This window comes from Geotrypetes seraphini, chromosome 8 (genome assembly GCF_902459505.1).
Source record: "Geotrypetes seraphini chromosome 8, aGeoSer1.1, whole genome shotgun sequence".
Taxonomy (NCBI): Eukaryota; Metazoa; Chordata; class Amphibia; order Gymnophiona; family Dermophiidae; genus Geotrypetes; species Geotrypetes seraphini.
This window is the reverse complement of record NC_047091.1, coordinates 153,289,705-153,302,886: the sequence shown is the minus strand read 5'-3', so window position 1 is coordinate 153,302,886 and position 13,182 is coordinate 153,289,705. Positions and strand designations below refer to the sequence as shown.

Here is a 13,182-nt window from a genome sequence, read left to right as displayed (position 1 = left end):
TGTCTGGTTTTACTTTAAATTTTGATAAATCAGTGGCTCTTGCAGTGAGGGGCTATGACTATGCAGACTGGACTTCTCCCTTTCCTTTTAAAAAGGTTATTCAAAAATGTGTTACTTGGACATTTTCCTTCCTGTGCTTATAAGGAAAATGACTGTTTTTTTGCAAAAGTCACTAGATTTATTTACTATGTGGTCAAAATTGCTCTTGAGTTTACAGGAGCGTATAATGTTATATAAAATGGTGCTGTTTCCAAAATGGCTTTTTGTCCTAAAGACTTTTTCACTCTATTTGACTAATAGACATGTGCAGACTTTTCACTCAAACAGCTATCTTGCCCTTTTGGACCAGGGTGGAGGTTCGGGGTGTTTGGCTTTACCGGATTTGAGATGTTATAATGTTGCCTGTTTGATATGACACTTGGTTGACTGGATTAAGGACTATTGTTTTTATACGCCTTTGGTGCCGGAACAGCAAGTTGCCCCAGCTCACCTGTGAAAATCATAAGTGTTTGAGGCTTCTGTGGTTAAGGCAGAGCCTGTTAAAATCATAAAGTGTTTGAGGCTTGTGCGGAAGGAATGGGGCAGCGACAAAACTCACAGGGACTGGACAAGGAAACTGAGTTCCTGCAGGGACAGGGACAAATTTGTCCCTGTGTCATTCTCTAGTCCTTAGCTTCCTCCTCAAAGCACAAAACCGAAGACACACTTCCTAATAAAAAACACACACAACCGAAGTATCCTCACCACAGGCATCTTAGAGCAACAACCGTTTGCATCATCCATACCCCTGAGAGGATCTGGAGGGTCAACCAAAAAATCAAGTCCTCATCAAGCAAAACCGTGTCAACAAAGAAAAAAATCCTTGTCCCAAGAAACTTGCGGCCGCTTGGATGAAGACGGGGGACTGGACGGGAGCAGATGCTGAAGGGAAGTGGAACAGAGGCAGATGTCACAATGCCCCCCCCCCACAAAGAACCAAGGACCCCCCAGCCACCTGCAAGTAAGCCTTGTACATGGCTAAAACAAAATCATGGGCAAACCCCCCCCTCCCCAGTGGCAAAGAACTACTCACTGCAGTAGCAGGAGAAACATTTTGGACCTGTTCCTGTTTCTCTAAAACAGGAGGGAGGTCACCTGAGGCCACAGGCAAAATGGCGGAGCTTCCCATCAAAATCCACACCAGAAAAATCTCCTCCAAGGCCTGTAATGTCCAAGAGGCCTGAACAGACCTAGCCGATAAAGCAGAACTGCAGGCAGCAGCTGCTGTAGTGACAAGGGAATCCCTAGCACTATTGGCGGTTAAGGGAAACCTTATTTCCCTGATCATCGGTGGCTGGGGAAATCCCTGTATGGGTGATAGGGGAAGCCTGGGCTTCCCCACTGCCTACAGCCGACAAGTGGTACATGCACGAAGGGTAACCATGCTCGTCAGCAACTGAAACTGACGAGGATTCCTTGTCACAGTGACCGACATACTTCATGCACACGCCAGCCGTGTTCACCGTTCATTGGGCACACAATGAGCACTTTAGTGCAAGGGCTCATTGCAAACTGCTACAAAAGAAAACCAAAACCCGCTAGTTAACAATAAACTCCAATTAAAGCTAATTAATTGGACTTCCTGATTGATGTGGAAGGCTGAAACCACTTTCTGTAAGGATGGAACTGTGCGCAAGCAGAGCCTTGCTTCTGTGATCCTTAGGAACAGCTCCCTGCAGGAAAGAGCTTGTAACTTGGAAGCTCATCTTGCCAACGTAATTGCCACCAGGAACATTGTCTTGACCAAGATCCAAAAGGGATGCCTCCCATAAGGGCTAAACGGAGCTGTATTGATACATTGCAAAACGATGTTAAGGTTCCAGGAAGGGAAAGGGGAATGCACCGGAGGGTAAAACCGCAAAGCCCCTTTGAATCAGGTGACATCTGGGTGAGATCAGGGAGTCTCTTTCTCCCTGAGCTTTTCCTTTGTGACTCTGTGTAGTGCTACAGAAATAATAGTAGTAGTAGTAGAGCTTGGAAACAGGAAAGGTCTGATATCTGAGTAATCCTAATGACAGCCCCTTCTGAAAACCCTCCTGCAAGAAGTCCAGCATTACCGAAATCGAAGCTCACCAAGGCTCTACATCCTTCACCACATACCAGCATTGAAAAGACTTCCAGGCTTTAGCATAGGCTGCCACCAACGATGGCTTCTTAGCACTGAGCAACGTGGTGATAATCACGTTAGAATAATCCTTGCTAATCAGGGCTGCCTGCTCAAGAGCCATGCCATAAGCCCAAAGCATTCCGGATTCTTGATAGAACTGGTCCCTGAGTAAGGGGATCCACTTGGACCAATAGTCTAAGGCCTTCGTCCCTCTGAAGATGGACCAGGTCCACATACCTCAGTCTGTGAGGCCAATCGGGGCCACTAGGACCATCAATCTTGGATGGTTCACAGTCCTGCAACTCGACCGAGCATGGGCCACGGGGGAAACATGTACCAGAGCTCTTTCTCTGGCCATCTCAACCCTCAGAAAACCTCACTACAAAATGGGCAGCTGGCCCATTGATAGGCACAACTGAGCCAGGAAGTAGCCAAATAGCCTGTGATCAAGTTCCTGAGTAAAATCAGGGATGCAAGAAGCTATGCAAGAGATGGTTACTGAACTCAAAAAATATAAAAGTAGGCTGGCTAGCCAGGTGTACCCAAGGGCTGATCCTGCTAGCAGCAGACCTCCGCAGTGTGGATCTGTATCTTCTCCCAAGCAGAGGTCCCAACAAATGAGAACCTCTGGGCACCGAGCCTCCAAACTAATACTGAGAAAAAATACCCAAAAACAATAAAACCGCAGAGCAGATTAGAAGCACTTCTGAGCAACTTGCTTGCAGAAAAACCAAGGGGGCAGGAGCAGCTCTCTAGGAAGAAGGTGGAGTTGAAAACATGACAGTTTTTTGCAAGCAATTTGCGAGATGAAATACAGAACCCTATTGTTTCAGGACCACTAGACACACTACACTAGAACAGTAGTAGGTTTACAGTTTTCCTGGGAGCAGTACACTTCTAGTTTCTGCATCAGCCCACTTTTCTGCACCATCTGCTGGAGCCACATAAATACCAAGGAGGTAAAAGCAGCCATCAGTAGGAATAAAAATTCAGCTCCGAGTTGTTTCTCTCTGGCTCCCTCTGCAGGCACCACGGCGAAGGCCTAATGATCATGGAAAAGTAGTAGTCCATAGGAAAAAAGTGAAGTCTGAAAGAGCAGAGCTTACCACCAAGTCACAAAATGGATCACAGGATAAAATCCCAGCAGGAGACAATCACACTCCTGAAGCCAGGGAAGTCTAGGAGGGTGTCTCAATAGTGGATAACCAAGTCTGTGCCTCCTATGCAGATGCAAAAGACCTCCAGTTGCCATTGATATCTTTTAACTGACCGGATAAAGTAGCATGAAGGGCAGCTTGTGTTCCACAAGCTGTGTGCAGACCGTATGGTAAGACAGGGCCTGAGAATAATCTTGAAAGATCTGGATTGGCAAGTTTTCATAGCAAAGGTCACAGCATTTCAATTTGTAGTGATGAAGAAGCTATGCTTTGTTTGTAGCTGTGAAATTTAGCAATGATCGGCTGAAGCTGCACCTTTCCCTCACATTTCTGGCCTAAGCGGTGGGCTCGCTCAATCAGATAGGGCCGCTCATCCTGTGTCAGAAAAAGCTGCTCCATCAGCCAGTCTTCCCAAACCTGGATAAGTTGTGCCTTCGGGAATTTCAGGAAATTCCACAAATCGTAAGTTATTGTGGCGGGATCTGTTTTCTAAGTTGTCAATCATTTTGGCCACCTCTCATACTTGTTGCTTTAATTGCTCAACTTCTGATTGAGAGGCATGGGACTGGTCCTCTATATAAGAGATCTGCATTTCAGTTCTCCTGTGTGTTTCGGTACATCTATGAGGACATTATGAAGTAAGCTGTTCTGTAATTGTTTGGAAGCCAGAGTCCAAAACACAAACCACATTTGAGGTAATCTCATCCTTCAACTGGGGTGGGTGGAGACCGGGCCCCTGAGGGCTGGGCACCATCTCATCACCCGCGGTCTTGCTATAAAGAACTTCCCTTTTTTATACTTTGTTAGTCATGGTTTCCGGAGATTTGATTATATATCTGTCCATACAATAGTAATAATAATAATAACAACTTTATTCTTCTATACCGCCATAGTCCTGAGACTTCTAGGCGGTTCACACTTAAGATAGCTGGACAGTCAGCGAGTTACAATATGTAGAAATCCGGGATACAGTATGTAGAAAAACTTACAAAAAAGCACATAGAATCTTACAAAAGGTCCAAGATACAGCATATAGAATCTTACAGAAAGGTAGAGATACAGCATATAGAATCTTACAAAAGGCAGAGAAATATAGCAGGCAGAATCTTAAACAGGCAGCAAAATTACGGTAATGTTAGGCATTTCAGACTTAAAAACAGGAGTGGATATAAGTAGTGTTAGGTGTAGATACTTTTTTAGTTGGTGATTTTGTTGAATAAGGCAGTTTTTATGGCTTTTCTAAAGGCATTATATGTCAGTCTTGCTCCATTTATGTAGCTATCTAACCAGTGTTGTTGTTTGTTAGCTTGAAGCCTTTTCTCACATCTAACTTCTTTAGACCCTGGTCCTGTTTCCTGGAACCTGTAGACTGGAATGCTGGCAACCTGACTTCCTGATTGACATGAAATGCCGAAATCACCTTCGGCAGTGTCAGAGTTTAAAGAAAGTCTCCCTGCAGGAAAGAGCCTAGAGTTCGGAAACCTGCCTTGCTGAGGTCACAGCCACCAGAAAAACTGTTGACCGTCAGATCCATCAGAGACGCTTCCATCAGCAGCTCATAAGGAGTACTCATAGTATTCTTCACCACGATACAAAAAGGAGGCATAAAGATGCTATCTAGAAACAGATGAGGGAAGCTTCTGGGGGGCTACTCATAGCATCACATGGTCCCCCCTACTGCCTGTCATTTTTATTCATTTTAAGAACAGGACTTCTGCATTCACTGAACATATTCAAATCTATTCACCCGATTTGCTTCTTTATAAAAGCACAGGATGATGTGAAAGTTTTTACCCCTCTCCTGATTTCCTCTATTATTGCATATATGTTATACTGAATGGTTCTGATCTTTACTTTGCTTCACACTTTGTCTAATATTACATTTTATTTAAAGACAACACAGATTTTAAGTTACATAAGGAACAAAAGTTATCCAACACCAATATCAACCATGTGAAGAGAGTAACTGTCGCTTAGTTAAATCAGTTGACCAAGTTTCACCAATAATTACACTTAGCTATTGAACACAACTAGCCCTGCTGAATCTATATGATCATTTTACTTTCTATAAGAATGGTAAATCATGATCAAAGGAAATTCCAGAAGAGATGAGAGAAAGTTGAACAACTTAATAGTCTGGAAAGGGTTACAAAGCCATTTCTATAGCTCTGGGCCTCCACCAAGCCAGAGTGAGAGCCATTATATCCAAATGGAAGAGTCTTGGAACACTGATGAATCTTTCCATGAGTGGGCGAGCCTGCCAAAATTACTTCAAGGGCAGAACAACTTATGTGGCATAAATATGCATGAGGAGAGACTCTTAATTGAAAAGAAACTCCAGAGTTAGATGGCACAGGATGAAGTTAAGAGGCGATAGGAGTAATCAAAGGAAATAATTTTTTTACAGAAAGGGTGGAAGATGCATGGAATAGTCTCCTGGTAGAGGTGGTGGAGACCAACACTGTGTCTGAAGTCAAGGAAGCATGGATAGACATATCGGATCTCTTAGCGAGAGGAGGAGATAGTGGATGCTGTGGATGGGCAGGCTGTATGGGTCATTTAGCCTTTATCTGCTGTCATGTTTCTAGGTCACAAAACCTATCAGTAAAGGCTGACAGAATTTTGGTTTCTGTTATGGTACCAAAACCAACTCAAAATCTTTCTTCCTGGTTTCGTTTTCAGCCAAAACCTTACGTTAATTTCAAGCTGAAAATAACCATGCATTTTTGGAGGAAGCTGAAAATTTGTAATTTGTGCTTTGTCTCATTTGTCTCCCCAATGCCCCCATCACAGACCCTATTTTACAATTCCTGGTGATCTAGAAGTGCAATTGAGGCAGCAGCAGTCCTCAGTTACTCCTGCCTATTCCTGCTCTAAAATGAATGCCACAACTGAGGCATCACTCCTGTCCAAACTACACCACCACAGAATGTAAGATAAGATAGTCTGTGAATATGTGTGTATTTCTCTTGATATTTTTTTTTTTGTATTGCGCCTGTAAATAATTGCAACTATGATCCTGCACAATAGTTTATACAGAAAGAGTGCTCCAAATGCTTTTGATACACAATTTTAGCAGGAATTTAATTCCACACATTTGGGATAAGCTTCTTAGGGGTTTGCCTCTCTAAGGAGTGATGTAATTTGCCACTCCAAGTGTGATACGAAGTCACCATCGTAAAAGTACAGACTTTAGTTTCAATTTTCATTAGTTGCAGTTCATGTGTGTGAAGGCTATTTTGCTTGGAGGTAAAATATGGTCATTATTTAAATTATTATATTCTAGCTTGGATACTGTGGGTTTATCATCAGAGTGATGCAGACTGCAAACTCCAAAAATAACCAGTGGCCCTTCCTTATTGGCTCTTATTTACATAACCAAACTGAGGGTGTAGATGGGCTGGAGTAGGTTTTAACGGAGATTTCAGCAGTTGGAACCCAAGCACAGTACCGGGTAGAGCTTTGGATTCTTGCCCAGAAATAGCTAAGAAAAAAAATTTAAAAATTTAAATTGAATCAGGTTGGGCAGACTGGATGGACCATTCGGTCTTTATCTGATGTCATCTACTATGTTATGTTACTGAACCAGCCTGCCCTTGAACCCTCAGTCAAAAATCAAAAGAAGGGCAAGTGACTCAACAAGTCTTAACTGTTGAGTGACTAAAAATAGATATTGCAAATATTATAAAATAGTCACTCTGGAAGTCAGACAATTAACAACTGCTAATTGAACTCTGCTCAGAGACATGAAGGCAGATACCACCGCCTCACCACCCAATTATTGCAGTGTTCAATAAGGTTTCAAATTGGTAATGATGGTGATTATTTAAACTTATGCAAGCCACACAGGCTATAAGTTATACATCTTATGCTGATAACTTAAGAAGGTACTGAAATTTATGAGACTTAGCTTAAAGCTCGTTGGTTCCAACGTGACACGTTTCGATACTGCTTCAGGGAACAGACAGTACACTTCAACTCAATTTCAAAATGAGGGTATAGTCTAACAAACTATCAACAGGCTGCCATTTTCGCCATTAATTTACTTCTTGGAGTACTAGGAAAAAGTAAATTAATGGCGAAAATGGCAGCCTATTGATAGTTTGTGAGACTACATCCTCATTTTGAAATTGAGTTGAAGTGTACTGTTGGACTCTACTGCCTCTCTAAGCCATATGCCTTGTCAGTATCGGTGACAAGACTTACAGCTGAGGTACCTCTAGAAAAATCTTGGGGAGGTGGAGGAAATGGGAGGGGGGGGGCAGAAACTCAACCCATCAAATGTAACACCGCTGAGGTCAGACGGACCCTCCAAGCTCAGTCCGGCACCAAACAGGGACAAGAAGGCCACTAAACAACTTCTAACAGCCCTACACTAAACCAGAGAAGGCTTAACAGCTTACCACCACCTGCTGGAGACAGAGAACAGACTGAGGTATTAGGGACTGAACAGCCACTTGTACTACAACCAAAAGTTTGTCGTCAGTCTCCACCTGCTGGTCATGGTGAGCTATTACCCATCAGTGAACTGTGCGTGTCTGGAGATATGCTGAAGAAATTTATGTTTCTGTGGCATGTGAGATGTTTTTGGTCTATTGGCTCCTAGTTGTCTAGTTTAAGTTTTACACGCTGTAATATGAACAGCAGAATACAGTAATTCACAAATTTGATGCAACTCTCTACTTCAGACATTGTTATTTCAGACATTGTGCCTGGTTAAAATCCTGTCAGCAGCAATGAATATTAGCAAACAAAATTCAAGCTTATGCATGCAGAACAGATTTAAGGGGTTGTAAAATCAGTATATTTCAAATGCCCCAGAAGGAAAGGCCACCACATTACTTAGTACGAACCAGTAAGCATGAGTACAAGTTTCAGCAGATGAATTGTACTGCTCCATCCAATGTGGCAAAGAATCTTCTGAAAGTACCTGCAAAAGGAACATATCCCAAATACAAGTTTTAGTCAACTATGAGCTTGCTGAATATGTAACTCCATGAAAAAGGGTTCTAGATATGTCACTTTTCTTGGAACACTCTTATGTCATGGCCCTGCTTACACTGGTGCTATATCACACATTCTTAAACAAAATTAGCTTTTACTTGTATGAATAGTTAAGAACCATTTGATCAATGACAAATATTAAGGGCATTTCTTGATTTCCTTCACAGAGGCTGAGAAACATGCAGGCAAAATATCAAGTCTACAGCAGAACGAGTTCTTCTGCACCGTCTGTAATGTCTCTGATTAGATAATGGTACATTCTTTAGAATTGCTTTGCATCAGTGAGAACCAGCACAAGTAGCTGACAAACTATCATGAGTACCACAGACACTGATACTGAAATGCAACTTACTAAACATATAAAAGTGAATACAATGGGGAAAGGAGGGTTGCTCAGCAGAGGATAATATCTGAAGGGTAAAGCCACAACCTTTGTTAGATTTTAGTTATTAATCTAGATTTCTCATTTAGTCTTTTTCTTAGGTCTGTCAACACGTAAAAATTTTTAAGTATACATATCAACTTTAAAGTTTGTGGCCAAGTTAAATATTAATCTTCAAAGGGATAATCTTCCAAGACCAAGATATTCTATTCAGATGTTGCCTGTGCAACTCAAGAGGTGGGAACAATTTTTGGAGATGAGATTCAGGTTCAGCAAATAGGGAGTTTTTATACTGAATTTTCCTTGTAAAGGTTTTATTAAATCTGAATCTCAAGAATATATTTTTTTAATGACCCAGCTCACTTATGAGTATTTTTAACTCCCACAACTAGAGGACTTTGGGATCTTCTGAAACTCTGACTTTAATACCATGATCATAATCTATGCTTTGCTAAATTGTGCTTGTTTTCTCTTATTTTTCTTAATATTGTGCCTTGGATCTCCTGTCTTTTATAGATTAAAATTGGTGGCTGGGTAAATTCAATAAAAAAGTAAAATTTTACCTTTTTGTATTTCTTTTTTAAGTCTGCTAATGTTTCCAACTTTAGTTGCTTCCCTGTGTTTGGTCGGTGTACCAGGAAGAGTTTCTTTTTGGTATTTACTTCTTTCACCAAGATAGCAGTTTTCTTGTTATTTCTTATCTGAAAATGTTTGTTACAAAAGAATTAAAAACTCATGCAAAACTATATTAACACAAAATCCTTCAATTACATTAAGATATTAAGGAGTCAAGGTAAAGTATTTAATTCACTTTCTAAAAAAAACCAACACAACAAAAAACAAAATCAAGCAACAGTTCAAAAGGGAGGCATGGCTAGAAACACTTCAGTGGTACCTTAAAGGGACCACTGGATTTACTACCAAGGCAAAAGAAGCATTGCAGTAAAGAAAAAGCAGGGAGTATATTACCTTTAATAGGCCTTCAGTAAGCAGCAGGTTAATAAAGATAAATTGCTGGTGACTACAAAGCTGAGGGTTGCCTCTTTGGAGAGTAAAATTTTGAAAGCAACCCGAGTAGAAAGGTTCTGAGCAACAAACGAAGATAGTTACATAAAGATTAGGTTCTTCCCTCGATAATCTTCTTTCTTGTACATAGGTATGTCATTCTGGACAAGTGATTAGTGAATCCAAACTTCCATGGTTTGCAGAAGGTATCAATCACAATTCTCCATAGACAAGCAGGATAAACATCAGCACCATGGGTAACGTCATAGCTGACGGCACCGAGCTGCCCTTGCCAAATAGCTCAGATTGATCTTTAGAAAGGTTTCTAAGAATATGTAGTCAGTTCCCACCTGAATGTAACCATCTGAGTGAACCATCCCTTTCAGTTACTTTTCAACCACCACAGCAGTCAGAAGCCCTTGTCTCATCTAACAACTTTTCATTGATATGGAGAAAAAACACAACCACCTGGGTTTTAAAGTGTATTTCCTGCGCTGCTAAAATGTCTACAAAAATACAAATGTCCTATAACTCATCTGATGGTTCAAATGCCTTTATTCTTCCAATAACTCAATCACTCGACATGTACATGTCTTTTTCTAGTTCCAAAACACTCGGTACTTCTTTTTCCTCCGAGCACTGTGGCAGAAGCTCTTATTTCGTATTAATGTCATGAGAAACTACACATTTATTCATAACAACATCTGATATAAATTTGAAGAATCTCAAGGCCTGTTTGGCCGAAACATGTACATGTCGAGTCACTGAGTTATTGGAAGAATAAAGGCATTTGAACCATCAGATGAGTTAAAGGACATTTGTATTTTTGTGGACATCTTTCAGATTAGGACAATTCCACTCTATACTTTGCATATTTGAGGTTTGTGGTTTTGTTTCCCCTGTTTTATTTCCTGCTAAAATGTCTGTCACTAACCCACATGATAATTGTTTGAAGTGTTTGGGCTCAAACCACATACCATCAGACTGTTAGCAGTACACCAACCTTACTAAGAGGTCATGTAAGTCCAGAGAACAAAAACTAAAGATATTGCTTCAGATATTGCTACCAGTGGCACCGCTAATATTCAGCCTGCTTCATGTTCAGCGGAGTTACCTCCGACCGCTTCTTCATCCATGCTAGTAGCTCAAAATCATATTCAGACAAGAAAGCCTCTAAAATAGTGTCCTTCAACTTTTTTACACCTATAGACTGGCGGAAATAAAAGAATTATTTTGTGCACTGGCAAACTACTAAGACTGAAATAAAAAACCCCGTTCCTGCGAGCTTGGTTCCTGCAAACCATCTGATCTCATCCGCATACGCCTCAAACAGTTATGATTTTTTTTAAAAAAAATATATTTATGTTTATTCATTTTATCAATAAAGTTACAAATACTCACTTGTTTTGGTAATACAGAGAATAAGGTATTAATACATCATATTAATACATCAAATTTAACTATCTTAAGCAACTCATAATCTCTTCCTTAGAGCACAAAAATATAAGGAGGGAGAACTCAAAGGCAAGATCAGATAAAGTCATATATTACAATTAGGCATATGCTTAACGGGTTATACCAACATCTGCAAATTCAAAATTAATTATCCCTGATTCAATGGAGCAGCTTCTTGGCATCTAGAAAGGTCTTAAGCTGATCAGGAGAAAAGAAAGTATATTTAGTTCCAGCATATTTAACTAAACATTTACATGGATAGCTTAGTAAAAAAGAAGCCCTCAATGCCTTAACTTCTTGTCTCATGTTTAGGAATAATTTTCTACGTTCTTGAGTGGTTTTAGTCACATCAGGTATACCCAAACTCTCTGTCCGATAAATAAAGCCTGAGAAAAATGAAAAAAACAAAACAAAACCCCGTATTACACAGTTTAGGTCTTATTCAAAAACAAATGAGACAATGAGTGTGGTGCGAGATTGAATTTCTAAGGATTTTTCAAAAAAAATCAGGAAGTTTATTAATATCGATAGATTGTAAATTCTCAGCTTCGGGTTGATTGTCCAATTTCTTTTTTTCAGGGAGATAATATATACGATTGATGGGCGGCATTGTTTCAAGTGGAAAAGTAGTACTTCAGATAAATATTTCTTGAACATGTCACTCGGTATTAATTTAAAAGCCTGAGATTTAACCTTATGTTGAAATTTTCAATTTGTTCAACTTTTCTTTGAATATAAAGTTTATCTTTAACTAAGTTCCCAGTTAAATGTTGAAGATGTTATCTCTTTTCCCATCTGGTCAAGCTTATTCGTAGTATCTGTTCTGATAAAGTCCACTGATTTAGTTAAATCATCTATTTTACTTACAACCATTGAAAATTCTAGTGTGGATTTGGTAACTGCTTTTTCCAGCCTTTGTAAGATGCTCCAGATGCCATCCAAAGTACCCACTGCCAGGTGGGGGGGAGGGGGCGAGAGCACTCACTCCCTGGGTGTCTTGAACTTTGGTAACCGCTTCCAGGTCAGCTCCCTCTTTGTGCGTCTGCATCAACCCACACGGGATTGGAGACGCCATGGCGTCGCTGAAATCTGATGCCGGTCACAATGGAGGCAGGTTATACGGAGGAGAGAGAGATGTTTCCAGCCCTTAGACTCTGGAGGCTCCTTCCTCTGGAGTAACAGCAGGCAACTTAACTCCGAGCGCAGATGGTGAGCCTGCCATGAAGTAGTTCTTCCTCATCTGTCCCGGCAGAGGGATTCACCCGAACAGAACCCTTCCTTTTGGTGTGCGGCATTGTTACTGTGAATCAAACGAACGCCGAAAACACCAGCAATTCTATTAAGAGGTAAAAAATTGGGCAGAGGCAGAGCGCTGTCTCTTGGTTTCTCCTGAGCCCCTATGATTTTATACTGAACGCATTTTATTAAGTATAAAAAGAGACTATATTCGGTACAATTGTCATTTTATAAATACAAATACAGAGCAATGATATACAAAACCCCCTGTCTCCCCTCCCCTTCACATATATCCCCTCCACTAGCAAGAAAACTGAATAATCCAAATTATTATAGAATGCTACACAGAAATATCATGCTAACAGAATACCGCAGTCACACATGACAGGAATAGTGTTAGGGGAGTGCAACTAGGGCAACTGACCCCTGGTCAGAGAGAGCCTTAAGCCAGTTGGAAGCTAAAGAAGCACTGCCTGGACTTTGCAGTCCTCAGTTATGTCTAACACCAGCTCTTGCAGGATATATATTTCAAATCTGATATATTCTAATCACAAAATAGATATAAAATTATTTTTTTCTACCTTTTGTTGTCTCTGGTTTCTGCTTTCATCTTTTCACTCTTTCTTCCAGCGTCTGCGTCTGCCCTGTCTCTTCAATCCAGCATCTGCCCCTTCCATTCACGGTCTGCCCTCTCCCCCTTCCATATGGTATCTGCTATCTGCCTTTTTTCTATGTCCCTCTCCCCTTTCCATCCAGCCTGTGCCCCTTGCTCCTTTTTACATGATTCATTCCAGCTT

The 13,182-nt window shown here is 40.8% G+C and overlaps 1 protein-coding gene across 2 annotated transcripts in view; it reads right to left on the bottom strand.

Moving 5' to 3' along the window:
- The window catches only part of SBNO1 (strawberry notch homolog 1), a 199,999-nt gene that overhangs the window by 9,032 nt on the left and 177,785 nt on the right, over nt 1-13,182 (bottom strand). For both annotated transcript variants that reach the window (XM_033956400.1, XM_033956401.1), the window contains 2 exons: nt 9,253-9,390; nt 8,157-8,233 (listed from right to left, as the gene is read on the bottom strand). In XM_033956400.1, coding sequence (XP_033812291.1) covers nt 8,157-8,233; nt 9,253-9,390 — 215 coding nt within the window. The remainder of the gene's footprint in view (nt 1-8,156; nt 8,234-9,252; nt 9,391-13,182) is intronic.